General features: G+C 44.5%; 1 protein-coding gene across 1 annotated transcript in view; it reads left to right on the top strand.

Annotated features, from left to right (window-relative positions):
- Positions 1-1,668: 1,668 nt before the first annotated feature.
- Positions 1,669-27,848, top strand: part of LOC112214276 (coiled-coil domain-containing protein 136-like) — a 51,276-nt gene continuing 25,096 nt past the window's right edge. Inside the window, 1 exon segment of the mRNA XM_042311716.1 lies at positions 1,669-1,720. Within this exon segment, the coding sequence (XP_042167650.1) occupies positions 1,669-1,720 (52 nt within the window).

The following is a 27,848-nucleotide window of genomic DNA, read 5'->3' as shown; positions in this document are numbered from 1 at the left end:
ATGCTCTGATCTCGTCGCAGTTCCATTTTTATAACGAGAGGCCTGCTTGTTGTGAGTCATTGTGTATTGTGAAGTGTTACTCAGTTTGTTACTTCATGGCCTATGTGCTCACAATGACAACATGTCAAAGCTGAGAGCACATAATAAATAGTTACATCTGTTGACAATAATCAGCACTGACAAATAGGCTACTTTGGTTACATTTGATGCCATTCTGATAGTCATGAATATTAAAGGTTATATTACAAAATGCTGTTCGCAGAATGACAGATACCATAAACCTGTACATATTTCCCCCGCAGTGTTTCATGTCCCTCTGAAGGTACACGGCAGCTGTGAGAAGCCACAAGAGTCCTCCCTCATCAGTCTCTCCCCCAGTACCTGTCCTCAGTGCAGCGAAGGGTTAAATCACTCACGTCATAAGTTCATTGTGTATTCATGACATACAATCTGGGCTCTCTCGTCAGGTTGGATGGCTAGATGAAACTAGCTGTGTTCGTTGATCATAGCTGACGGGTCAACAGCAGGTAAGGGAAGGGTTAAGCCGTTTTAATCTGTAAGGAAAGATATATGGGGAGGATAGACGGAGACGGAATTAATCAGACAGCGGTATTTAGTATGAGAACCTTTACTAATGAGGCCTGCGTAGTTAACACAACGAGAAAAGAGAATCGGAGGGAGAGAGAGTGTGTGTGTGTGTGTGTGTGTGTGTGTGAGAGAGGGGATGGAGGGAGGGAGGAGTGAACGACAGACGGGAAATGAATCGCAAGCTGCAGGAGAATAGGTTGTCAGCATCCAGAGCTCCAAGGTCTGACTCTCATTAAAGGTAAATGCAGTGTGTGTGTGTCTATATTTACCTGATATTTGCACTTACAGATACGTGTGCTAGATGGAGAAAGGAATGCATTTGATTTGACCCGTGTGGTTAAATCAGCAGAAAGAGCAGGTAGAGGGAAAGAGAAAGGGAGAGGTAAAACGAGAGAAGGGATACAAAGCATTAGCATCAAACGTGCTTCATACCCAGGCCGAGACGGGAGAGAAACCAGTAGAGGGACCAACCGTGCAAATGAGAGTGAGAGAATTGGTCAGTGGTAGAGAGAGAGAGAGAGAGAGAGAGAGAGAGAGAGAGAGAGAGAGAGAGAGAGAGAGAGATAGCGAGAGAGAGAGAGAGAGAGAGAGAGAGAGAGAGAGAGAGAGAGAGAGAAAGGACAGGAAAGGGTTATAGAATAACAGCTCAAGTAAAAAGAAGACAGAAGTGCAGTATCAAAACAAAAGGAGGTCTAGAGAGTGAATTGTGTAGTATCTGAGTGAGTTTGAGAGAGAGCTGTAGTGTTTGTCGCTTTGTTGCATGCATCTCAGACTGCGGTCCCTCGCTCAGTTTGTCTCTTTGTTGCATGCGTCTCAGACTGTGGTCCCTCACTCAGTTTGTCTCTTTGCTCTCCAGCGTCTGTGCTTCTCTCTCACCTCCAGGATGGAGGGGCTGCTGCGGCTGAGTCTACCCGGAGCTTGAGGAGCCTTCCTGGGCTTCGTCTGCGTCATCTTCCCCCTGTCTCTCTCTGCCCTGGTCCCCCTATACTCATCCATCACTCGACCTCTGCAGTACAAGAGAGCATCTGGACCCACACGACACCTCCCCCTAATCCCCCACACTGAGTTGCCAGGGCAACCATGGACGGACTACACCTGCCACCGGTCATCGAGGAGGTCATGGACCCTGCAGGTTAGTGTGTGTGTTTGTTTGTGTGTATGTTTGTTTGTGTGTATGTTTGTGTGTGTGCTTATCATACAATGTGTGTGTTGTTTATATGCCTGCGTGTGTGCATTGCATACCAATGACTCCATGGATGTCTACACAAAATGTTGTGTTCGTGAGTGTGTGAGCCATAAATGGTCTACCAGTGTATGTGTGTGTGTGTGTGTCTGTTTGTGTGTCTGGGTGTTTGTGTTTGCCAGTCAGCGAGGCCTGTGTTTACCAGAACAGATGGATTAACAGAGAGATCCAGGCATGCTTCATCTCAGAGGGAGGGAGAGACAGCCTGCCAGCCTTCCATAGTGACACTACTCAGGGACGTCATCCAACAGAGACTGTAAGCTAGCTGGATCACAGAGCTCTGTGAATATTACATTCATAAACTCTTAATATGAATAAAATATTGGATTTACACATCCAAATATAAATGCTGATGCTGGGTAAATAGTCAATCATCAGAACAATAGGAATTCTGTATACATTCTTTCAGCGATCAGATCCCCAGGGGTTTTCCTGGCATTAATGATGTTGGACATTCAGCCTATGTATTTGTTTTGTAACCTATGACCTCTGTTGTGAATCCTTTATGATAACTAGCCTATGTACGGTGTATGACTGACCGTTGGTCCACAGGTTAAGTTTGGCCATTGAGCCGATTACTACAAGCTCTATGCAGACGCAAGATTTGGAGTGTTGCAATGTTTTTCGTTACAAAAGGGCCCTTGTAAATACACTCCGACATTCAACATACCTTTTTACTACCTGAAAAGTTTTGCCGCTTGGTTTCTTGATCTGATCTATATGCTAAATAGGCTATTCATCAAAGTAGCCTATTTTGCATTGATAACCAAATATAATCTCAGTAACTGTTCAGACAGTAAACCAAACAACAAGAATCCCCCGAACAAGGTATTTTGTTTAGGACCAGTGATATAGGCTATTGTGAAATGGTAGAACCTGGTGTAGGCAAGTGGCTAGCCATGTGCTTTTTTTCTCCATGACCAAAACATGATAACGTTTTACTTTTAGCTGCTGGAAATTAATACACAAGCAGCCTATCAAACTGGAATAATGTTTTAGGTTACACCAGCAAGTATAAAAATATTTATAAAATTATAAATTATAAAAATTATAAAATTATTGTTATAAAGATTATTTCACATGGAGATGTGGGAAGCTGAAAAGGCTAGCTAGCTCGCTAAGTTTTTAGCAAGGCTAAAACCAGCTAGCCAGGCTGCCACATAACTACTACTAGCAAGGAAAAGCGACTCTTCCTTGCTTTAACTAAATGAAAAGACAAAAATGAAAAACGTTGCTATCGCCCCCTTGCAAATGGGAGAGGGACCGTGGACGATATCATGTTACCAAAAGGTATCCTCTACTCCAGAAATCCCACTCCAACGATGCACATAGATCAACGGAGGGAGGCTTGTAGTAACCTTAATATAAGCCATGGTCTGATCACACGTATGGTTCCTTATGTTAATTATCCAAGACATACTGTATTTGAGGGCAGAGTGTGAGGTGTGCAGTGGGTGGTTAAAGCAGGTATAATGTTGTAGTTTTAACAGGTGTAGGTGAGACGGTGTTGTAGTTTTAACAGGTGTAGGAGAGACAGTGTTGTAGTTTTAACAGGTGTAGGTGAGACAATGTTGTAGTTTTAACAGGTATAGGAGAGACGGTGTTGTAGTTTTAACAGGTGTAGAAGAGACAGTGTTGTAGTTTTAACAGGTCTAAGTGAGACGGTGTTGTAGTTTTGACAGGTGTGAGACAGTGTTGTAGTTTAATCAGGTGTAGGTGACAAATGTGTTTTAGTTTTAACAGGTGTAGGTGAGACAGTGTTGTAGTTTTAACAGGTGTAGAAGAGACAGTGTTGTAGTTTTAACAAGTGTAGGTGAGACAGTGTTGTAGTTATAACAGGTGTAGGAGAGACGGTGTTGTAGTTTTGACAGGTGTGAGACAGTGTTGTAGTTTTAACAGCTGTAGGTGAGACAGTGTTGTAGTTTAATCAGGTGTAGGTGACAAATGTGTTTTAGTTTTAACAGGTGTAGGTGAGACAGTGTTGTAGTTTTAACAGGTGTAGGTGATACAGTGTTGTAGTTTTAACAGGTGTAGGTGAGACAATGTTGTAGTTTTAACAGGTGTAGGAGAGACAGTGTTGTAGTTTTGACAGGTCTAAGTGAGACGGTGTTGTAGTTTTGACAGGTGTGAGACAGTGTTGTAGTTTTAACAGCTGTAGGTGAGACAGTGTTGTAGTTTAATCAGGTTTAGGTGACAAATGTGTTTTAGTTTTAACAGGTGTAGGAGAGACGGTGTTGTAGTTTTAACAGGTGTAGCTGACAAATGTGTTGTAGTTTTAACAGGTGTAAGTGAGACAGTGTTGTAGTTTTAACAGGTGTAGGAGATACAGTGTTGTAGTTTTAACAGGTGTAGGTGAGACAGTGTTGTAGTTTTAACAGGTGTAGGAGAGACGGTGTTGTAGTTTTAACAGGTGTAGCTGACAAATGTGTTGTAGTTTTAACAGGTGTAAGTGAGACAGTGTTGTAGTTTTAACAGGTGTAGGAGATACAGTGTTGTAGTTTTAACAGGTGTAGGTGAGACAGTGTTGTAGTTTTAACAGGTGTAGGTGAGACGGTGTTGTAGTTTTAACAGGTGTAGGAGAGACAGTGTTGTAGTTTTAACAGGTGTAGGTGAGACAGTGTTGTAGTTTACACAGGTGTAGGAGAGACAGTGTTGTAGTTTAATCAGGTGTAGGTGACAAATGTGTTGTAGTTTTAACAGGTGTAGGTGAGACGGTGTTGTAGTTTTAACAGGTGTAGGTGAGACAGTGTTGTAGTTTTAACAGGTGTAGGTGAGACGGTGTTGTAGTTTTAACAGGTGTAGGAGAGACAGTGTTGTAGTTTTAACAGGTGTAGGTGAGACAATGTTGTAGTTTTAACAGGTGTAGGAGAGACGGTTTTGTAGTTTTAACAGGCGTAGGAGAGACGGTTTTGTAGTTTTAACAGGTGTAGCTGACAAATGTGTTGTAGTTTTAACAGGTGTAGGAGAGACAGTGTTGTAGTTTCAGCAGGTGTAGGTGAGACAGTGTTGTAGTTTTAACAGGTGTAGGTGAGACAGTGTTGTAGTTTTAACAGGTGTAGGTGAGACGGTGTTGTAGTTTTAACAGGTGTAGGAGAGACGGTGTTGTAGTTTTAACAGGTGTAGGTGAGACAGTGTTGTAGTTTACACAGGTGTAGGAGAGACAGTGTTGTAGTTTTAACAGGTGTAGGTGAGACAGTGTTGTAGTTTACACAGGTGTAGGAGAGACAGTGTTGTAGTTTTAACAGGTGTAGGTGAGACAGTGTTGTAGTTTACACAGGTGTAGGAGAGAGTAGATAGAAAGAAAGAAAAAGTAGAGCTGGTATATGGCTCATATCTTTTTTGGTAAAGGCTAGAATCAAGCCGTTTTCTCTGAGGAAACGAGGGAGACTTGGTTATAGTGGCTACAGAACCAGGCTATGAAATGCAGTGGGGAAAGTGAGAGGGTTGAACGAGACCACACATTCAAAGATGGCCTACTTTTCTATAGTAGAGGGTTAGAAAAACGTAGCTCGACTGTTGTTTCACTATTAAACTCAATGCTGCTGTTGTTTTTCCTTTAGTAAAGGAGCTTCTTTCTTAACCAGGCAAAGGGTAGCTAACTAAAAGGCTGGTGGTGACTGGTTATCCACGGGAAAGCAAGAGAGTCGGCTATAATCGGAGGCAGGCTGTGTGTGCCTGGGGGTGGTGTGTCCTTTAGACTGCTGAACAGAACTGCTCGGTGCATCTAATATTCATTGTGCTTATCACTGAAATGCTTTCAATCTCACCTAAAAACTCTTATCCAGTCCTTTGGGCTCCTGAGTGGTGCAGCGGTCTAAGGCACTGCGTCTTAGTGCAAGAGGCATCACTGTGGTCCCTGGTTCAAATCCAGGCTGCATCACATCCGGCCGTGATTGGGAGTCCCATAGGGTGGCACATAATAGGCCCAGGTTTGGGTAGGCTGTACATGAGAATTTGTTCTTAACTGACTTGCCTAGTTAAATAAAGGTTCAATGAGAAAACATTAGTTGTCCAATTTTAGTCACAGAGAATTAGCCACAGGTGTCTGAGTTGAGTTTCTGTTCAAGATCAATTTAGTTAGCCAAAGCTGCTCTGGCAGAGTGGATGGGGCTAGTTAGCTGTTGTAGCTATGAGTTAGCGATAGCTGCTCTAGTTAATGGGGTTTGTTAGCTAGTCTGAAGGACTTGAGCTAGGTATAGCTAGCTATACCCAGATGAAATAGAGAGTCCCGGGAGTTCTCCCTGTAAAATGCTGTCTCTGATCAAACCCAAAATCCGTTGTGATCTTCAGAGCTGCTTTGTAATGGCTCGGTAGGTCTATGCTGTGTGGTTCATTCTCTGTGTGTGTGTGTGTGTGGTTCATTCTGTTTGTCTGCTGATGGCCCAGTTTATTCTGCTACTGTAATGACTACAGTGTTTCTCCACTCTCACTGCAAGGTAGTGACAAACACACAGCATCTCTCTCCTTCTCTCTCCCCCTCTCACCTGATTTGACTCTAAGGAGTTTGATAGAGAGGTAGAGGATAATGATGGACACACTGTGGGAGAGGGACGGAGAAGGTCTCCACCCACTGCATCTCAATCTCCTTTGATCTGACTGCGACATTCTAGAACACCCCATCCATGTTGTCACAACACACACACACACACACACACACACACACACACACACACACACACACACACACACACACACACACACACACACACACACACACACACACACACACACACACACACACACACACACGCCTTTGAAGAACCATTGACTCCCATAGCTCTTCCCTCAATACCCACTGGTTTCACCAATCCCCATCTCTACTTGTCCACCCCCAGCAGCTGCACCCCTCCTCTCCCTCTCTTCACATATGCCATGTATAGCCCCCACAGAGCCCAGCGCGTGCCAACCTCATCCTCCCACCATCACGCCTCCATGGCCCACTAACACACCACTCTACTGCAGTCTCTCTCCCTGCTCTCTCTCTCTCACACACAGGGAGACAGCTGCAGCCATAGTTCTGCCTCTGCATCCTCCTATTAGAGCCTGTCTCCTCTCCTCTGTCATCTGTAATTGGATGTGACTGGCGATGAAAAGTTCAGGATCGTGACCCATTGCCTGGGTTTACCCTCTCTGTCTCTCTCTCCAGCAAAAACGAGGCCTCTTGAGCCTTCCCTTCCTTCCTGCCAGTAACCAGTCACCCCCCCCCATCCCCATGTCCTCCTCCTGAACTACCTCAACTCTGCAACCCATCCTCTCCTTGTACACAGAGCTAATCGTAGGAGTGTGTCTGTAACAGAGGTCAACAACAAGTACAGTCATGAGCTGATTGTCTAGTTACAGTATAACCTTCTTTAAACTGTGTTTACTCTCTCTCGCTCTCTCTCTCTGGTGTGTGTGGGCCGCTGTCTACCAGGATTATTATCAGTGTAGCTGAGTACTGAACTCATACACTGTCTCCGTATTACGACCCACTTAAAGGCAATAACTGTCAAACTAACAGTTCATCACTATACCCTCATCAAGTCACTAGATGTCTGACTGGAACAGGACTGTAGACTGGGAATTTGCTTCTACTGCTTTGAGCCAAGTCTGGGAATGGCTTGAGGTCTGTGGACGTGTATCCTGGCTGGCAATCCCGATGAAATATCCTGTTTCGAAAGACAAACTGCGTCCCAAATGTCACCTTGTTCCCTATATAGTGCACTACTTTTGACCAGAGCTCTATGGTCTATCTAAAGTAGTGAACTACAGTATATAGGGAATAGTGCCATTTGGGATGCTATCTAACGTTAGCTATGGACACTGCACTAACTGTGCAGTTAACACAGGCAGCTGTTTCAGGTAAACTAGCTAATCTAGCTAATTGGGATTTAATTATAATGTCAATACTAGGTACAGTGGTTAGCTAGCTTGGAGGAAGTATTTAGTGTTGTGTGTACTGTGTTTGGGCAGTCTATTGACAGTGAGATTCTCAGTGTGTTTCATGCTTTACAAGTAAGCTATGTTGTTAGACTAGTAACCTTCTGTGTTACAGTACAGACTTAGTGAGACGTGTGTGTCTGTGTTAGGCTGTGTGTGAAGTGGTTTGTTGAGAAGTGTGTGTCTGTGTTAGGCTGTGTGTATGCAGGTGGCACATGGGCACAGGGTTGGGTGTATTATTTGGTACTTGAGGCCTAATCAGTTGGTCTACTGAATACAATATAACTGTGATATACACAACCCAACAGTTACTAATTGGTAAATAGAAACCCTGCTTTTTGTTCATTATTATGGAATCCCAATTATATGTACTTTGTTACAATCCCTGGTGTCACGCCCTGGTCGAAGTATTTTGTGTTTATCTTCATTTATTTGGTCAGGCCAGGGTGTGGCATGGGTTTTGTAGCTTAGTGGGGTGCTTAGTGTAGCTTAGTGGGGTGTTCTAGTTAAGTCTATGGCTGTCTGAAGTGGTTCTCAATCAGAGGCAGGTGTTTATCGTTGTCTCTGATTGGGAACCATATTTAGGCAGCCATATTCTTTGAGTGTTTCGTGGGTGATTGTCCTTAGTGTCCTGATGTCCTTGTTCTGTGTTAGTTTACACAAGTATAGGCTGTTTCGGTTTTCGTTACGTTTATTGTTTTGTAGTGTTTGTGTTTAGTGTGTTTGTCATTAAACATGAATCGTAATCTACACGCCGCATTTTGGTCCGACTCTCCTTCAACTAAAGAGAACCGTTACAGAATCACCCACCACAACAGGACCAAGCGGCGTGGTAACAGGCAACAGCAGCAGCAGGAGCCGCGTGACAAGAATTTCTGGACTTGGGATGAAATCCTCGACGGGAGAGGACCCTGGGCTAAACCAGGGGAGTGTAGCCGCCCCAAGGTGCAGCAAGAGAAGGAATGGACATGGGAGGACGAACTGGACGGTGAAGGACCCTGGGCTCAGCCTGAAGAATATCGCTGCCCCAAAGCAGAACTGGAGGCGGCGAAAGCTGAGAGGCGCAGGTATGAGGAGGCAGCACGGCGAAGCGGATGGAAGCCCGAGAGTCAGCCCCAAAAATTTCTTGGGGGGGCTCACAGGGAGCATGGCGACGCTAGGTAGGAGACCTACGCCAACTTCCTGTGGTTACCGGGGGGCTAGAGAGACCGGGCAGGCACGGAGCAGTCAGTCTGCCAGGATCCGCCAGTCAGCCAGACTCTTCCAGATCCGCCAGACTCTTCCAGATCCGCCAGTCAGCCAGACTCTTCCAGATCCGCCAGTCAGCCAGACTCTTCCAGATCTGCCAGTCAGCCAGGATCCGCCAGTCAGCCAGACTCTTCCAGATCTGCCAGTCAGCCAGGATCTGCCAGTCAGCCAGACTCTTCCAGATCTCAGTCAACCAGACTCTTCCAGATCTGCCAGTCAACCAGACTCTTCCAGATCTGCCAGTCAACCAGACTCTTCCAGATCTGCCAGTCAACCAGACTCTTCCAGATCTGCCAGTCAACCAGACTCTTCCAGATCTGCCAGTCAACCAGACTCTTCCAGATCTGCCAGTCAACCAGGCTCTTCCAGATCTGCCAGTCAGCCAGGATCTGCCAGAACCACCAGCCAGCCAGGATCTGCCGGATCCAACTACCTGCCTGAGCTTCCTCTCAGTGCCGAGCTTCCTCTCAGTGCCGGGCTTCCTCTCAGTGCCGGGCTTCCCCTCAGTGCCGGGCTTCCCCTCAGTGCCGGGCTCCCCCTCAGTGCCGGGCTCCCCCTCAGTGCCGGGCTCCCCCTCAGTGCCGGGCTCCCCCTCAGTGCCGGGCTCCCCCTCAGTGCCGGGCTCCCCCTCAGTGCCGGGCTCCCCCTCAGTGCCGGGCTCCCCCTCAGTGCCGAGCTTCCCCTCAGTGCCGAGCTGCCCCTCAGTCCCGAGCTGCCCCTCAGTCCAGTGGGATTCTGGGTGAGGACTACTAGGCCATGGTCGGCGGTGAGGGTGGACTATCCTAGGACGCGAGGAGGAGGGACTAAGACATTGATAAAGTGGGGTCCACGTCCCGCGCCGGAGCCGCCACCATGGACAGACGCCCACCCGGACCCTCCCTATGGTTTTGATGTGCGTCCGGGAGTCCGCACCTTAGGGGGGGGGGGGTTCTGTCACGCCCTGGTCGAAGTATTTTGTGTTTATCTTCATTTATTTGGTCAGGTCAGGGTGTGGCATGGGTTTTTGTATGTGGTGTGTTGGTATTGGGATTGTAGCTTAGTGGGGTGTTCTAGTTAAGTCTATGGCTGTCTGAAGTGGTTCTCAATCAAAGGCAGGTGTTTATCGTTGTCTCTGATTGGGAACCATATTTAGGCAGCCATATTCTTTGAGTGTTTCGTGGGTGATTGTCCTTAGTGTCCTGATGTCCTTGTTCTGTGTTAGTTTACACAAGTATAGGCTGTTTCGGTTTTCGTTACGTTCATTACGTTTATTGTTTTGTAGTGTTTGTGTTTAGTGTGTTTGTCATTAAACATGAATCGTAATCTACACGCCGCATTTTGGTCCGACTCTCCTTCAACTAAAGAGAACCTTTACACCTGGTAACACCCATATAGTTACAACATGCACCTTACTTCGACAATATATGTTAACAATATGAACACCTTACTTTAAATGAATGGGTTTAACGTGTTGTAATTATTACATTCTGTACAGACTAATTAGCATGTTAGGTATCTAATTTGCATAAAATAGTATAAAAGTTGTATTATAATTTCAGGAATTGTTACATAGTCTCAGTTTTGCATAAAGCATGAAGATTTGTAAATAATATGACCAACAGATGTTAAATTATTGGGCTTAAATTACTGTAATTATGTATTCTGTACTGCCTAATGTGCATATTAAGTATCTAATTTGCATAATTACATTTTCATTGAGTAAATTTTACTTTAAATTGAATAATCTCTGTTCTACATCAGCCTTGAAAATGTGACCACCCTATCTTGAGAGAAAAAAAAAAATGTTCTAACAGGTGCGTGTGTGTGTGTCAATTATTGTGAAAGATCTCAGTTGACATAACCGACATATTTGTCTCAGTGAGAATGTGAATTCATAACGTGGCTCGATTCCTGTCATGGTTTCTCTTCTGAATGGGATGTTTTGTCCTTGAGGGAGCGACGTCAATAAACAAAGATGGATGGGATGCGAGTTAACATGTGACGATTCTGCACGTAACTGTAGTTTAAGGTGTGTGTGTGTTTTCTCCAAATGGGACCATGAGACTGTTCCCAAATAACACTGCATTGTGTCTATGCAGTGCTGCTAGACATTGACAGTGTGTGTAGGGCTTGAGTGTGTGGGATGTCATCTTTGTGTGTGTGAGTGTCAGGTGTCTGTTACCTTAGTGTGTTTGTAGAAGATTAGGATATGAAGGATAGAGGGGGGGAGAGAGAGAGTGAGTGAAATTGATAACATTATGTCCCAGTGCCCTTCGTCCTCCATCTTCATCATCCTATAGTATATCATATCCCCTCTGCACTGGGGCTGTGTGTATTCAGGTTAGTCATATGGATTTTATAAGCCCTCGTTCTGTGTGTGTTTGTGTGTGTGTGTGTGTATTCATAATCTCCTGGTAAATCATAGAGACAGGGGTGCTCTGATAGGAGATATTTTCCTCATATTGATCTCCCGTCCCTTGTACAGAAGGAAAACAAATTGAATTGGGTTTATAATCGGGTAAACATTAATACTGGTGATTAGTCTCGTCTGGTATAGGCTTTTATTTATGTCCTCTCTAATATTCCTACTCTTTGATTCTATTCATTCCTTTTACTCCTATCTTCTCTCGCCTATCCTCTCTCTGCTTCATCCTTTTTTACTCTAAAATTGTCTACGGTCCTTCTCTCCCTTCAACTGTTTTTCTCTTTTTCCCCCTCTTTCAGTCTCATCATCTTACTGGCTTCATCTCCTCTCTCCATCTCATATGAAATGACTCATTACAGCTCTGTCAAACATGAATTAAAAACACCACTGCCACAGCGATGACGTCTGATCTGTCCAGAGAGAAAGAAAGGGAAGATGCTGAGAACCAGAGGAGATGAGGGATGGAGGAAGTGAAGGAGAGAGAGATGTTACATGTCTTCACAGAACTAATGCAGGCCTATTGATATTCCAGCACTGCTCTCCCCTGGCTCTCCCCTGGCCTACGGTCTACTGTCACCCGCTCCACCTCACCTTTATTTAAACAGGTAGGCTAGTTGAGAACAAGTTGAGAACAAGATAAAGCATAGCAATTCGACACATACAACAACACAGAGTTACACATGGAATAAACAAAACATACAGTCAATAATACAGTAGAACAAAAAGTATATATACAGTGAGTGCAAATGAGGTAAGATAAGTGAGTTAAGGTAATAAATAGGCCATGGTGGCAAAGTAATTACAATATAACAATTAAACACGGGAATGGTAGATGAGCAGAAGATGAATGTGCAAGTAGAGATACTGGGGTGCAAAGAAGCAAGATAAATAAATAAATACAGTATGGGGATGAGGTAGATAGATGGGCTATGTACAGGTGCAGTGATCTGTGAGGCAAGCTAGCAGGTGCAGTGATAAAGGCAAGCTAGCACCCTGTCCTTGGTCTGGGATGAAGCACAACAGAATAGTAATCAGTGCAGGTGTGGGCCTGGGGCAAAAGACACGTTTCTGATTCTCTGTCACTCGTTCTTCCTCTCAACCTTCCTCTCTTTTCACTGGCTCAGCTGTAGAATCTTGAGTGGATATGTGGCACACCTGAATGTTGCTGAGATGCAGGAGATAACGAGAAACACTGAAATTAAAAGGAATCAGAGCATCCAAAACCACACAATGCCAGAGGCCACATATAGGCAACTTGCGTCAATGCAATCAGACATGATGTGAAACACGTGCATACAAAGCAATCAGTAATCAATTATCTCAATTGTCTCAGAAAAGTGTGACTTGATTGAGTCAGTATAGATATTTTTGGGATTCAGTATAGTTTTGACATAATTGTACCTTTTTTAAAATTACATTTGAACATAATGCATAAACACTTCAAAAGCCTAGAAACAGGTGTGAAGACCAAGAACTAAATAAAAATGCGAAAGGGGTGGGCCTATGGGAACTTGTACACGGTTATCGGGTTAAAGAAGTCAGAAATGAAAGGAACCACATAAAGCCAGGGGTTAAGAGGAAACATATTAAAGGATGACCCTCGTTAAAATAATGAAATAAAAAAATACTGGATCAAGTCACACCTTTCTGAGATAATTGATTACTGATGTGCCTCCTGGTGCTTTTGTTGCTGATGTGCAACGTGTCTGATTGCATTGACGCACATTTCCTACGTGTGGCCTTGTGCGTCGTTGTGTGTTTTTGTATGCTCTGATGAAGGTCTGACAACCGAAAGCTCAGCCTAATAAATAGAAAATGATGCATTGATCATGAGTGTACGGACATTCCTTTTCATTTCACTGGCTCAGCTGTGCCACAGAGCAGTGTTGTCTGTTCCTCTTTGTGTGAGTGAGTGTGTGCGCGTGTGTGGTGTGTGTTTGTTTGTGTGAGTGGTCCTGAGTGGATGTGTGTACTGTGTAGACAGTATTGATGGTGCTTGTTCTGGAGTGATCAGGGATGTGGAGAGGGACTGTGTCTGGACATTACTGCCTTTGTCAGGGAGAGGCAGAAAGAGAAGGATGCTGAAGAAAGAGAGATTAACAGATTAGGAGAGAAGGCGAAAGAGACAGAAAGACAAAAATATCGAGCAAGATACATTTTATTCGTCACATGCGCCGAATACAACTGGTGTAAACATTACAGTGTACTGCTTACTTACGAGCCCTTAACCAACAATGCAGTTTCAAAAAAATATGGATAAGAATAAGAGCTAAAAGTAACAAGTATTTAAAGAGCAGCAGTAAAATGACAATAGCGAGACTACTGTATATACAGGGGGGTACCAATACAGAATCAATGTGCGGGTAGTATGTACATGTAGGAAGACTATGCATAGATGACAACAGAGAGTAGCAGTGGTGTAAAGAGGGGGGGGCAATGCAAATAGTCTGGGTAGCTTGGGGGTAGAAGCTAGTTGGAAGTCTTTTGGACCTAGACTTGGTGCTCTGGTACCGCTTGCCGTGCGGTAGCAGAGAGAACAGCCTATGACTAGGGTGGCTTGAGTTTTAGGGCCTTCCTCTGACACCGCCTGGTATAGAAGTCCTGGATGGCAGGAAGCTTGACCCAAGTGATGTACTGGGCCATTCGCACCTATCCTCTGTAGTGCCTTGCGGTCTGAGAATGAGCAGTTGCCATACCAGGCAGTGATGTAACTAGTCAGGATAATCTCGATGGTGCAGCTGTAGAACCTTTTGAGGATCTGAGGACCCATACCAAATCTTTTCAGTCTCCTGAGGGGGAATAGGTTTTTTTGTGCCCTCTTCACGACTGTCTTGGTGTGCTTGGACCATGTTAGTTTGTTGGTGATGTGGACACCAAGGAACTTGAAGAGGTTGAAAATATCAGTGAAGTGAAGACACTTGCCAGTTGGTCAGCACATGGTCACAGTACATGTCCTGGTAATTCTTCTGGCCCTGTGGCCTTGTGAATGTTGACCTGTTTAAAGGTCTTACTTACATCGGCTGCGGAGAGCGTGATCACACAGTCTTCTGGAACAGCTGGTGCTCTCATGCATATTTCAGTGTTATTTGCCTCGAAGCGAGCATAGAAGTAGTTTAGCTCGTCTAGTAGGCTCGTGTCACTGGGCAGCTCTCGGCTGTGCTTCCCTTTGTAGTCTGTAATGGTTTGCAAGCCCTGCCACATCCGACGAGCATCAGAGCTGGTGTAGTACAATTCGATCTTAGTCCTGTATTTACGCTTTGCCTTTTTGATGTTTCATCGGAGGGCATAGCGGGATTTCTGATAAGCTTCTGGGTTGGAGTCCCGCTCCTTGAAAGCGGCAGCTCCAGCCTTTAGCTCAGTGCAGATGCTGCCTGTAATCCATGACTTCTGGTTGAGGTATGTATGTACAGTCACTGTGGGGACGACATCATCAATGCACTTATTGATGAAGCCAATGACTGATATGGTGTACACCTCAATGACATCGGAGCAATCCCGGAACATATTCCAGTCGGTGCTAGCAAAACAGTCCTGTAGCTTAGAATCTGCTTCATCTGACCACTTTTTTATTGATCTAGTTACTGGTGTTTCCTGCTTTAATTTTTGCTTCTAAGCAGGAATCAGGAGGATATAATTATGGTCAGATTTGCCAAATGGAGGGCGAGGGAGAGCTTTGTATGCGTCTCTGTGTGTGGAGTATAGGTGGTCCAGAGTTCTTTTTCCTCTGGTTGCGCATTTAACATGCTACATGGATTAAAGTTTCCCTGCGTTAAAGTCCCCGGCAACTAGGAGTGCCGCCTCTGGGTGAGCGTTTTCTTGTTTGCTTATAGTGGAATACAGCTAATTCAATGCTGTCTTAGTGCCAGCCTCTGACTGTGGTGGTATGTAAACAGCTACGAAGAATACAGATGAAAACTCTCTCGGTAGGTAGTGTGGTCTACAGCTTATCATGACATATTCTACCTCAGGCGAGCAATAGCTCGAGACTTCCTTAGATATCGTGCAACAGCTGTTATTTACAAAAATACATAGTCCGCCGCCCCTTGTCTTACCAGGCGCCACTGTTCTATCCTGCCGATACATTGAATAACCAGCCAGCTGCATGTTGATATTGTCGTCGTTCAGCCACGACTCCATGAAGCGTAAGATGTTACAGTTTTAATGTCCTGTTGGTAGTTTAATCTTCTGCGTAACTCGTCAATTTTATTCTCCAAGGATTTTACGTTTGCTAGCAGAATGGAGAGAAGTGTGGGTTTTTCTGACCGCCTATGTATTCTGGCCCCTCTTTCTCCGCCTCCTCTTCACACAGATCACGGGGATCGGGGCCTGTTCCCGAGGAAGCAGTATATCCTTCGCGTCGGGCTCGTCAGAGTCGTGAAAGGAAAAACAGGATTCTGCTAGTCCGTGCTGAGTAATCGCAGTCCTAATGTCTAGAAGTTATTTTCGGGCATAAGAGACGGTCGCGGCAACATTACTTACAAAATACGTAAAAAAAACAAGTTAGAAACAAACAAAAAAACAATTGTCTGGGGGCACGTAAATTGTATAGATTAGGAAAAAGGACTGAAAAACGTATCCATCTTTAATTCACTTTACCTTAATCCATCAGAAATATATGAATGGGCAAGTGAGAGAGAGAAAGGATAAAGTAAATGACTAGACATGCTGAAGGGGGTCATAATTTGTCCTCCCCCCAGCCCAGTGGCACATATCCCAGCGGTCTATTTTAGCCTGGGCTGTCACAAATATTTATTGACAGGCACTCCATGGCCACCCTTCACTCGTATTACCTTTCAATTCATAGTCTGATTCTAAATGCTACCCTTTTCCCCTATAGTGCACTGGTCAAAAGTAGTGTATATAGGGAATAGGGGGCCATTTGAGCCGCAGCCACAGTGGGTGTACTTTCTATATGTAGCCGTCTTTTAGAGGCGACTGTAACACTGCTTGTTTATTTCCAGTGAGTGAGAGGTCCCACATACACATTAACCTGCAGTACATCACTCTTTATACAGGCTAAGAGGGCTGCTCTGCGTGCCTTTGTAAAAAAAAGGTGCCGCTTCAAGGCAGGCTAATTTACTGCTAGATTAAGCCAATTTACGTTGGTTTGAATTCCTCTGTATCAGGGCAATGTACAGTATATTGCAGAGGGTGTTGGAGTGATCAGAACAGAGGAAGAGGAAGTCATGTCTTTTTTTATTGTTTTACTTTGAGTGGACTCAGGTTGGAACCAAAGCATTGTCTGACATGGTGTCTTGGTGAAACATGCTATTCAGACAGTGAATTGTAGCTGAATCGTCAGCTTTACACCCCCAGAGGACAGTGACTTCAGGTATCTGCATGCTAAGGAGACTGTAGGGTGTGTTTGTATGTACGTGTGTGCTGGAATCCTAGCCTTCGGTAAGTCTGTATGTCTCAAACTCTGTAAATGATGTCGTGGTTTTCACCACTCTTTTGCGTTCATGTCCCTAATAGTCACCTGTCTTCCCTAGCCATGGTTGGATGACATTACTCCTGCTCTGAATACCAGTTATTGTTTCAGCAGCTTATTTACTACCTTTTATACCAGTAAGATTGCTCTAGTTCTGTTTCCCTGAGTACCCTGCAATCAAATTGTCTGTAGCCATAAACCCATATTTGATATAACATTGCAGTGATGGGATGAAGTGTGTAAGACTGGAGTCTCCTCATGTGTATTCTAAAGGGGGTGTATCTCTTTGACTGCATAAATAAGCTGCTTTCTGTGTGATAGGATGCATGTGTAGCATACTGTATGCAGAGAAGAGAGTGTGGCCATGGTTACCAAGGTGCTGTTTTGTGACGCAGTGTTGAGGTATGACTCATTCTGTCATCGCAGCCTCCCCCCTTCACCTCCAAACAACCAGCCACTGTGATTGTCCCTTTGTCATGGGGACACGAAGAGGGACAGGGCTGGGATTATGAATGGTGGGGAGGGGGGGGTCATTATTTATGGGCACAGTTGTGTAGAAGGGATATAATTGGTTATGGTTGTTATTTGGGCTCTGTTCTAACTGTGGCTTCTCAGTCAGACAGAAGAGAGAGACACGTCTATTTCATCTTGCCAAGAGTATTTCAATGACAAACTCTGTCTTTAGAAAGAGTATTGTGTTTCTTTGAGAGAGAGAGAGAGAGAGAGAGAGAGAGAGAGAGAGAGCGAGAGAGAAGGAGTAGAGAAAGAGGTGGATAGAGAGAGGAGAGAAGAAAGGGTCAGACAGCAATGATGAGTGATTATTGAATGATCCCTGTGACAGTGATGCTGTTGTAGCAGGGACATCATTGGTCGCCTGCCAGAAGCCCTTAACCAATCAGTCAGTCCTGTGGCAGACCAGAGTGATGTTGGGGCTTGATTACAGAGAGGAGGAGGAGGAGGGGAGGAGTAAGGTGTGAGGGTTAAGAAGGTTAAACAAAACAAACAAACAAGAGGGGAGGGAACCGTGAGGAAATTACTAAAATGGTTTCAATCACTTCAATCACCTAAATTACCTTGAAAATGGCACATAACCATATTTGCAATGGCCTGTCGTAAGTCTCATCTCTATACCCCACACATACAATTATCTGTAAGGTCCCTCAGTCAAGCAGTGCATTTCAAACACAGATTCAACCACAAAGACCAGGGAGGTTTTACAGTGCCTCACAATGAAGGGAACCTATTGGTAGATGGGTATAAATAAAAAATAAACAGACATTGAATATCACTTTGAGCATGGTGAAGTTATTAATAACACCTTGGATGGTTTATCAATGCACTAACAAAAGGATTGGACCCGTTTTTTCAATTTTCGCATAAAATGACATATCCAAATCTAACTGCCTGTAGCTCAGGACCTAAAGCAAGGATATGCATACTCTTGACACCATTTGAAAGGAAACACTTTGAAGTTTCTGGAAATGTGAACTTAATGTAGGAGAATATAACACATTAGATCTGGTAAAAGATAATACAAAGAAAAAAACACCTACAATGTATTTTTTCCCCATCATCTTTGAAATGCAAGAGAAAGGCCAAAATGTAATATTACAGATGAGGTGCAATTTAGATTTTGGCCACTAAATGGCAGCATTGTAGGTGCCATGTTTTAGACTGATTCAATGAACCACTGCATTTCTGTTCAAAATGTTGTATCAAGACTGCCCAAATGTGCCTACTTGGTTTATTAATACATTTTCAAGTTCATAGCTGTAAGGGGTGCGTATCTGGTGGCAGGGAACTCAGACGCAGGAGAGCAGAACTTGATAATAGCCGGAGCAGTTTAATAGTAAAACCAACAGCATAAGAACAAAGTATGGGCACAATAAACCGACGCGCACCAGTAATACAAAATGTGCACAACCACTTACAATAAACAATACCACACAAAGACATGGGGGGAACAGAGGGTTAAATACACAACACATAATGAGGAAAATGAGAACCAGGTGTGTGGGAAAACGAGACAAAACAAATAGAAAATGAAAAATGGATCGACGATGGCTAGAAGACCCGAACAAGGAGAGGTATTGACTTCGGCAGAAGTCGTGACAGTACCCCCCCCCCCTTGACACGCGGCTCCAGCTGCACGTCGACACCAGCCTCGGGGACGACCCGGAGGGCGAGGCGCAGGGGGATCCGGACGGAGACGGTGGAACTCTCGCAGCATTGAAGGATCCAACACGTCCTCCACCGGAACCCAGCATCTCTCCTCTGGACCATACCCCTCCCAGTCCACGAGGCACTGAAGGCCCCTCGCCCGATGTCTCGAACTGAGTACGCCGGGGCCCCCTTGATGTCCAGAGGGGGTGGAGGAACCTCCCGCACCTCAGACTCCTTGGAGCGGGCCAGCCACCACCGGCCTGAGGAGAGACACATGGAACGAGGGGTTAATGTGGTAATTGGGGGGAAGCTGTAACCTGTAACAAACCTTGTTCATTTTCATCAGGACTTTAAATTGCCCCACAAACTGCAGACCCAGCTTCCGACAGGGCAGGCGGAGGGGCAGGTTTCGGGTCGAGAGCCAGACCTGGTCCCCCAATGCGAACACTGGGGCCTCACTGCGGTGACAGTCTGCGCCAACTTTCTGGCGCAGTGCAGCTCGCTGAAGGTGAACATGGACGGTGTCCCATGTTTCCTCTGCGCCCCGGAACCATCGTCCACCACAGGAGCCTCGGTCTGACTGATGCCAAGGAGCCAGAATCGTCTGATACCCCAATACACACTGGAAAGAGGAGAGGTTAGTGGAGGAGTGGCAGAGCGAGTTCTGGGCCATCTCTGCCCAGGGCACGAAAGCTGCCCACTCCCCCAGCCGGTCCTGGCAATAGGACCTCAGAAACCTACCCACATCCTGGTTAACTCTCTCCACCTGCCCGTTACTCTCGGGGTGAAAAACTGAGGTAAGGCTGATCGAGACCCCCAGACGTTCCATGAACGCCCTCCAGGCCCTCGAAGTGAACTGGGAACCCCGATCAGACACTATATCCTCAGGCACCCCGTAGTGCTGGAAGACGTGCGAAAACAAGGCCTCCGCAGTCTGTAGGGCCGTAGGGAGACCAGGCAGAGGAAGGAGACGGTAGGACTTAGAGAAACGATCCACAACAACCAGGATCATAGTGTTTCCCTATGATGGCTAGAATGCCGGCGACGTCGACCGCCAAACACCGCCCGAACAAGGAGAGGCATCGACTTCGGCAGAAGTCGTGACAAGAACTGTACACTTTCCTCAAACAATAGCATGGTATTCTTTCACTGCAATAGCTACTGTAAATTGGACAGTGCAGTTCGATTAACAAGAATTTAAGCTTTCTGTCCATGTCCTGGGAAATGTTCTTGTTACTTACATACTCATGCTAATCACATTAGCCTACATTAGCTCAACCGTTCCACGGGGTGGACACCAATCCCGTAGAGGTTAAATGACAGAGTGAAAAGAAGGTAGCCGAGAATACAAATATTCCGAAAGATGCATCCTGTTTGCAATAAGGTACTAAAGTAAAACTGCAATAAATGTGGCAAAGAAATGAACTTTATATCATGAATACAAAGTGTTATGTTTGGAGCAAATCCAACACAACACATCGCTCTTCATATTTTCAAGCATGGTGGTGGCAAGGCCTAGGGAATTAGAATAGAGCTTATGACAGGCAAAATCCGAAAGGTAAACCTGGTTCAGTCAGCTTCCCAACAGAAACTGGGAGACAAAGTCACCTTTCAGCAGGACAATAACCTAAAACACAAGGCCAAATATACACTGGAGTTTCTTACCAAGACGACATTGAATGTTCCTGAATGGCCTAGTTGTTGTTTAGACTTAATTCGGCTTGAAAATCTATGGCAAGACTTGAACATTTCTGTCTAGCAATGATCAACAGACAACTTGACAGAGCTTGAAGAATTTTAAAAAGAATAATGTGCAAATGTTTGCAAAGCTCTTACAGAAAGACTCAAAGCTGTAATTCTCAAAAAATGTAGCATTTCTAAAAACACGTTTTCACTTTGTCATTATGGGGTATTGTGTGTAGACGGGTGAGAAAAACACATCTATTTAATCCAGTTTTAATTCAGGCTGTAACTAACAAAATGTGGAATAAGTCAAGGGGTATGAATACTTTATGAAGGCACTATAGTTTTACTTTAACCTTCTTTGAAATCATGCGTTTCCCTCACCTTGCTCTATCCCAGATATGTGTGGTTTTACTCCTGTCTCGTCTCCCTTCGACAACTCATTACATTTGATTAAAAATAGATTGCTAGCTTTTAGGCATCACTGTTAAATCCAGACTAAACCAGGGCCTCCAGATATTCTTCCATAATTGTGCCATGATGATAATTGTTATGCTGTGAGATTCTTTCTCCGAGGCTAACGTTGGATAAGTGTGTCGTGTCTTTCATTTGAGTAGATTTGGGTTGGAAGAGGGACTTGGGAATGAATTCAAGGACATTTCCATCCTAATACGAAGTTGCCACAAACCCAGATCTCACAATGAAAAGACACAAGTTATCTTTCAAAAACAGGAAATGACTTATGTCAGGATACAGTACCCTTACATACACAGGCTTCATCCTTACTAGTCTATGCACCCTAGAATTAGACGACGTTGTTTCCTAAGGCCTCACCCACATTAAACAATCTCTTCAAAGGGGACAAGAGGAGCTACGGTCTAGTGAAATGAAACCAGGCCTAAGTCTGCTCTTACAGTAAGATCATTGATTTAATTTCCCACAGTGCTCTGCTGTGCTATTGCAGCCTGCTATATACAGTATAGCCACCTCAATATCAGGTCTGTATACAAGGAGCTCAAATGGAGATGTTCTCCTGTGTCTCGGTATCCCCTTTAATCAGAGTGGTGACACCAGAGAGCAGAGAGTGGAGGGTTTATAGGGAACTGTGTCAAGCATGTTATGTAAGAATGCAATACTCACTGAGTACATAGAGTACTCACAGAGTATTGAGCTCTTTGACGTGCCACTGTCAGCAGCAGGACGTTAGCCCTCTGGATGGGTGTGTGTACCATGGAGAGATCGGCTATGAAATTGTGTGTGCGTGTGTCTGTCTCGGTGTGTGTGTATGTGTGTGTGTTTGTGAGAGGAAGAGGTCAGTGGCTGTGTGTTGGAGGTACTGGGCTATGGCTGGAGGTAGGAGGTCGACTGCTAATTGTCTAATACATAGCCTCCTTTAGTTGTAAAGTATTCATATTCACCAGTTGACTCAACTACTGTGAGTCATCTTCACTGAGCCATGTGTGTGTGTGTGTGCGTGTGTTCATCTGATTATAACCTGTTGTTGACTGTTTGTTTATAAGCAGGTGTTGGCTTGTTGTGCTGCCTGTATTATATATATATATATTCTGAGTCAGCTGATATGAATCTCTATAAGTCTGGAACAGTATTGGTACAGGGCAACCCCAAACAGTTTCAGCTGGACTTTCACCTAATCAAAGAATTAGCCCAGCAGGAGAAGCTATCCCTTGAGAAAGCTACCCAAACCCCGAGCGGGTCAGACCAGACCTCTTCATTATATAACCCTACAGACTAGAGGTCTACCGATTATGAATTTTCAACACCGATACCGATTATTGGAGGACAAAAAAGCCGATAGAGGGGGGCTGAGTCTGATTTTTAAAACATTTTAAAAATATATATATATACATTTTTGTAATAATGACAATTGCAACAATACTGAATGAACAATGAACACTTTTATTTTAACTTAATATAATACATATGGGCTTTTGGATGGGTGTTCTTAAGGTGGTTCCACAGGTTGGTGGTATTTCTTGATTTAGCCGTTGCTGACCCCATGCTTACATCTTTATCACAAATAAGACACCTTGCTTTCCCTGGTGCCAATTCTATGTAATAGTCCCACGCTGGTGCTCTGCTTTTCTCTGCCATCTGTAAAACACACACACAGCTCTGAAGTGACAATGATATCAAAGAGTCTGCTTAGGAGACAAATACTCTCAACTGTTTGAATAAAAATAGAGTTTAAGTTACCTGTGAGGAATGTTGAAAACAAAAACTGTAATTTCTATATGCAGGAAATCCTATTTTAATAATGGACTTGGTAAGAATTGACTACCAAAGTGCGAGTCATAATTCCCATGACACCTTCTAGCAAAATTTGAAAAGCGGTTCCTTCATTCATTTATTCCATAGGATATTTTGAGATTCACTTCAAATAAGGTCTGTGTTACGTGTAGGCTTACACCACCTTGCCAATTTTATAACTGTGTAGATATCCATAGGACAAGGTAACTCTGATCAATATTGGCTAAATATAAGTGAAGATCATTTTTTTGTAGAGTGGATTTCTGAAAATATTTTGACAAACGTTACCTTATCCTAGTGAGATTTACACGGGTATAAAAACGCCGAGGCGGTTTAAGCCTGCACAAAACACAGACCTTATTTGAAGTATATCAAGACATTCCCTATGGAAGACATGAACGGTAAAATAACGAAGGAACCCCTTTCAAGTTCAGCCGCAAGTTATTACAGGAATTATAATGCGTCGACTATTTCTCTCTAAACCATATACCTTTGACTATTACGAGCCTGCTGCTGCCTACCAACCCTCAGTCAGACTGCTATATCAAATATCAAATCATAGACTTAACTATAATAAACACACAGAAATACGAGCCTTAGGTCAAATCCAGAAACTATCACCTCGAAAACAAAACGTTTATTCCGTTCCGTATTTTATCTGATGGGTAGCATCCATGAGTCTAAATATTCCTGTTACATTGCACAACCTTCAATGTTACGTCATAATTACGTAAAATTCTGGCAAATTAGTTCGCAATGAGCCAGGCCGCCCAAACTGTTGCAGATACCCTGACTCTGCGTGCAATGAACGCAAGTGACACAATTTCACCTGGTTAATATTGCCTGCTAACCTGGATTTCTTTTAGCTAAATATGCAGGTTTAAACATATATACTTGTGTATTGATTTTAAGAAAGGCATTGATGTTTATGGTTAAGTACACATTGGAGCAACGACAGTGATTGTTTTTTATAAGAAAAGTTTAATGCTAGCTTGAAATTAAGGATAAATTCACCCAGCTGGAGGTAAGGCAGGTGGAGCTGGAACCGCAGGTGATTACACTCCAGTCAGCACAGACCCAGACAACAGTCCAGCACAACAACACCCCCTTAACCAGACCCGGAGAGCTGGAGAGAGACATATCTGCACTCTGGACTGTAATGAGACAACATCTCCAGGAGAAGAAGCAGGAGCTGGAGAAGAACAGAGCACTGGAGAGGATCAGACTGGTGGAGGAGAGTGTGAGGGGGATGGCGTGTGACAGAGAACAACCCACTAGAGAGGTGGCCACCCCTGAGGAGAGCCAGCAGAACAGCCCACCTCAGCTTCCGACAAAAGTCTCGACACCACAGCAGAACAGTCCACCCCTGACCTCAGCGTCGAAATCACAGCAGGACAGACAAATGAAGAACCCCAAGCCCCCCCGTCAGCCACCCTGATAGCCCTCCTGACAACACGCCCACACCCACTGAGAACATACACAAGACGCAGATTGTTCTCCTTATGGAAAATACAAATACAGTGTGTCTAAACTCTGGAGTCCAAACACCCAGCGCGCCCTAGACCTTCTGTCTGAAGACCAACTAGGATCACCCAGCCACATAATAAAACACACAGGCACAAATGACCTGAGAGCCCAGTAGGAAAGGGTGGCCACAGCACTCAAGGGAGTGATTGAAAAAGCTTATTCTACTTTCCCCAATGCACAAGTGGTTATCTCCACTCTGCTACCATGAAAAGACTTCCAACCTGCTACCATACAGCGGGTAAATGCAAGTATTTCCAATGACTGTGCCTCAAAACCAAATGTTTTCCTGGCCCACCACTCCACCCTGGACTTGAACAGCTTCTATGACCAGGTCCACCTATACAAGGCAGCTGTGCCCACCTTTGCCCGGACCCTAAAGGACATCGCTCTTAAACGCAGCCCCAACACCTCACACAGGAGCATCAGATCAATAGACACCACGCCCAGACCAGCAAGACACTTTCCCAGACCAACACCCCCCCAAGTCAACCATGCCCACACCCCATGTAGGCCCCCTCAGATCAGACCTATACCCCTCCTGCCCACCCCATGGCCCCCACTCCCGCAAAGAGGGCCTAAACATGGAAGTCACACATACGCCCAGGCCGTGAGTGGGTAAACAGGCCCAACCCCCACTCTTACACTAGCCGAAGCCAATGGCATGTACCAGATGCTCAGCAGGCTCTGCTCACACTTACTGGCCTGATGCCAAACCACACAACCAACAACATTGGACACTTAATGGGACACAAAGCCTTCACTATCTCATCCTGGAATATCCAAGGCCTGAGGTCATCTGCCATCAATCAGAAATACAGACATTATCATCCTACAAGAAACATGGTATAGAGAAGACGGACCCACTGGCTCTGCTAATTTGATATAGAGCAGACCTAACTCACTCTATTAAATTAATCAAAACAGGAATATTTTACATTTGGCTAGAAATTCAAAAGGAAATATCAAGGCACAAGGCGAGACCCAAATGCAGACACAGGAGACAGATGGTTGGAGTCTTACAATGTTTATTAATCCAAAGGGGTAGGCAAGAGAATGGTCGTGGACAGGCAAAAAGGTCAATACCAGATCATAGTCCAGGAGGTACAGAGTGGCAGACAGGCTCGTGGTCAAGGCAGGCAGAATGGTCAGGCGGGCAGGTACAGAGTCCAGAAACAGGCAAGGGTCAAAACCGGGAGGACTAGAAAAAGGAGAATTGGCAAAAGCAGGAGAACGGGAAAAACATTGGTTGACTTGGAAACATACAAGACGAACTGGCACAGAGAGACAGGAAACACAGGGATAAATACACTGGGGAAAACAAGCGACACCTGGAGGGGGTGGAGACAATAACGAGGACAGGTGAAACAGATCAGGGTGTGACAGGAAATGATCTTAACAGAGAAAAACCTCCTGTATGCTATCTTTATTTTACCTTTTATTTAACTAGGCAAGTCAGTTAAGACACATTCTTATTTTCAATCATGGCCTAGGAACAGTGGGGTTAACTGCCTTATTCATTGGCAGAACTACAGATTTTTACCTTGTCAGTTCGGGGATTCGATCTTGCAACCTTTCAGTTACTAGTCCAACGCGCTAACGACAAGGCTACCCTGCCACCCCTATATCTATCTATATTCCCCCACTAGAATCTCCATACTTTAATGAAGACAGCTTCTCCATCCTGGAGGGGGAAATCAATCATTTCCAGGCCCAGGGACATGTACTAGTCTGTGATGACCTAAATGACAGAACTGGACCAGAACCTGACACCCTCAGCACACATGGGGACAAACACCTGCCTGGAGGTGACAGCATTCCCTCCCCCATGTGCCCCCCTGGGCACAACTATGATAACATAACCAACAAAAACAGGTCACAACTCCTGCATCTCTGTCGCACGCTGGGTATGTACATAGTCAATGGTAGCCTTCGAGGGGACTCCTATGGTAGATACACCTATAGCTCATCTCTTGGCAGTAGTACTGAAGACTACTTTATTATTGACCTCTACCCAGAATCTCTCAGAGCATTCACAGTCAGCCCACTGACACCACTATCAGATCACAGCAAAATCACAGTCTACTTGAACAGAGCAATACTCAATCATGAGGCATCAAAGCCAAAGGAACTGATTAATATTAAGAAATGCTACAGATGGAAGGAATATTGTGTGGAAACCTACCAAAAAAGCAATTAGACAACAAATTCAATCCCTTTTAGACAACTTCCTGGACAAAACATTCCACTGTAATAGCGAATGTGTAAACTTGTCAGTAGAAAATCTAAATGGTATATTTGACCTTTCAACTTCCCTATCAAATAAAAAAAATTACAAACAGATGTAACGGCTGTCTTGGGTGGAAGAAGGAGAGGACCAAAGCGCAGCATGGTTAGTGTTCATCTTTTTAATAAACTGAACACTTCAAAAATACAAAACGACAACCAAAACAGTTCTATCTGGTGCAGACACACAAAGACTGGAAATAACCACCCACAAAACACAAAGGAAAACAGGCTACCTAAATATGGTTCTCAATCAGGGACAACGATAGACAGCTGCCTCTGATTGAGAACCATATCAGGCCAAACACAGAAATAGAAAATATAGAAAAACAAACAAAGACTGCCCACCCCAACTCACTCCCTGACCATACTAAATAAAGACAAAACAAAGGAATAAAGGTCAGAACGTGACAACAGAAAACTGAAGAAAATGAACAACAATGACAAATGGTTTGATGAAGAATGCAAAAAACCTAAGAAAGAAATTGAGGAACCTGTCCAACCAAAAAGGTATTGACCCAGAAAGCCTGATTCTGTGCCTTCACTATTGTGAATCCCTAAAACAATACAGAAATACACTACGGAAAAAGAAGGAACAGCACATCAGAAATCATCTCAATGTGAATCACATATTCACCCTGCACAGGCTAATTGACAAACAAACAAACAAACAAAACAAAACAAAAGCAAAGCCTTCTCATGCTTTGTTGATTTAAAAAAAAGCCTTTGATTCAATTTGGCATGAATGTCTGCTATATAAATTAATGGAGAGTGGTGTTGGGGGAAAAACACATGACATTATAAAATCCATGTACACAAACATTATGTACACAAATTAAAATTGGCAAAAAACACACATTTCCTCCCACAGGGACGTGGGGTGAGACAGGAATGCAGCTTAAGCCCCACACTCCTCAACATATACATTAACGGATTGGCGAGGGCACTAGAACAGTCTGCAGCACCCGGCCTCACCCTACTAGAATCTGAAGTCAAATGTCTACTCTTTGCTGATGATCTGGTGCTTCTGTCACCAACCAAGGAGGGCCTACAGCAGCAACTAGATCTTCTGCACAGATTCTGTCAGACCT

The sequence above is a fragment of the Oncorhynchus tshawytscha genome, linkage group LG33 (assembly GCF_018296145.1).
Source record: "Oncorhynchus tshawytscha isolate Ot180627B linkage group LG33, Otsh_v2.0, whole genome shotgun sequence".
NCBI lineage: Eukaryota > Metazoa > Chordata > Actinopteri > Salmoniformes > Salmonidae > Oncorhynchus > Oncorhynchus tshawytscha.
Note: the sequence above shows the minus strand (reverse complement) of the source record. Positions and strands in the feature narration are given on the sequence as shown.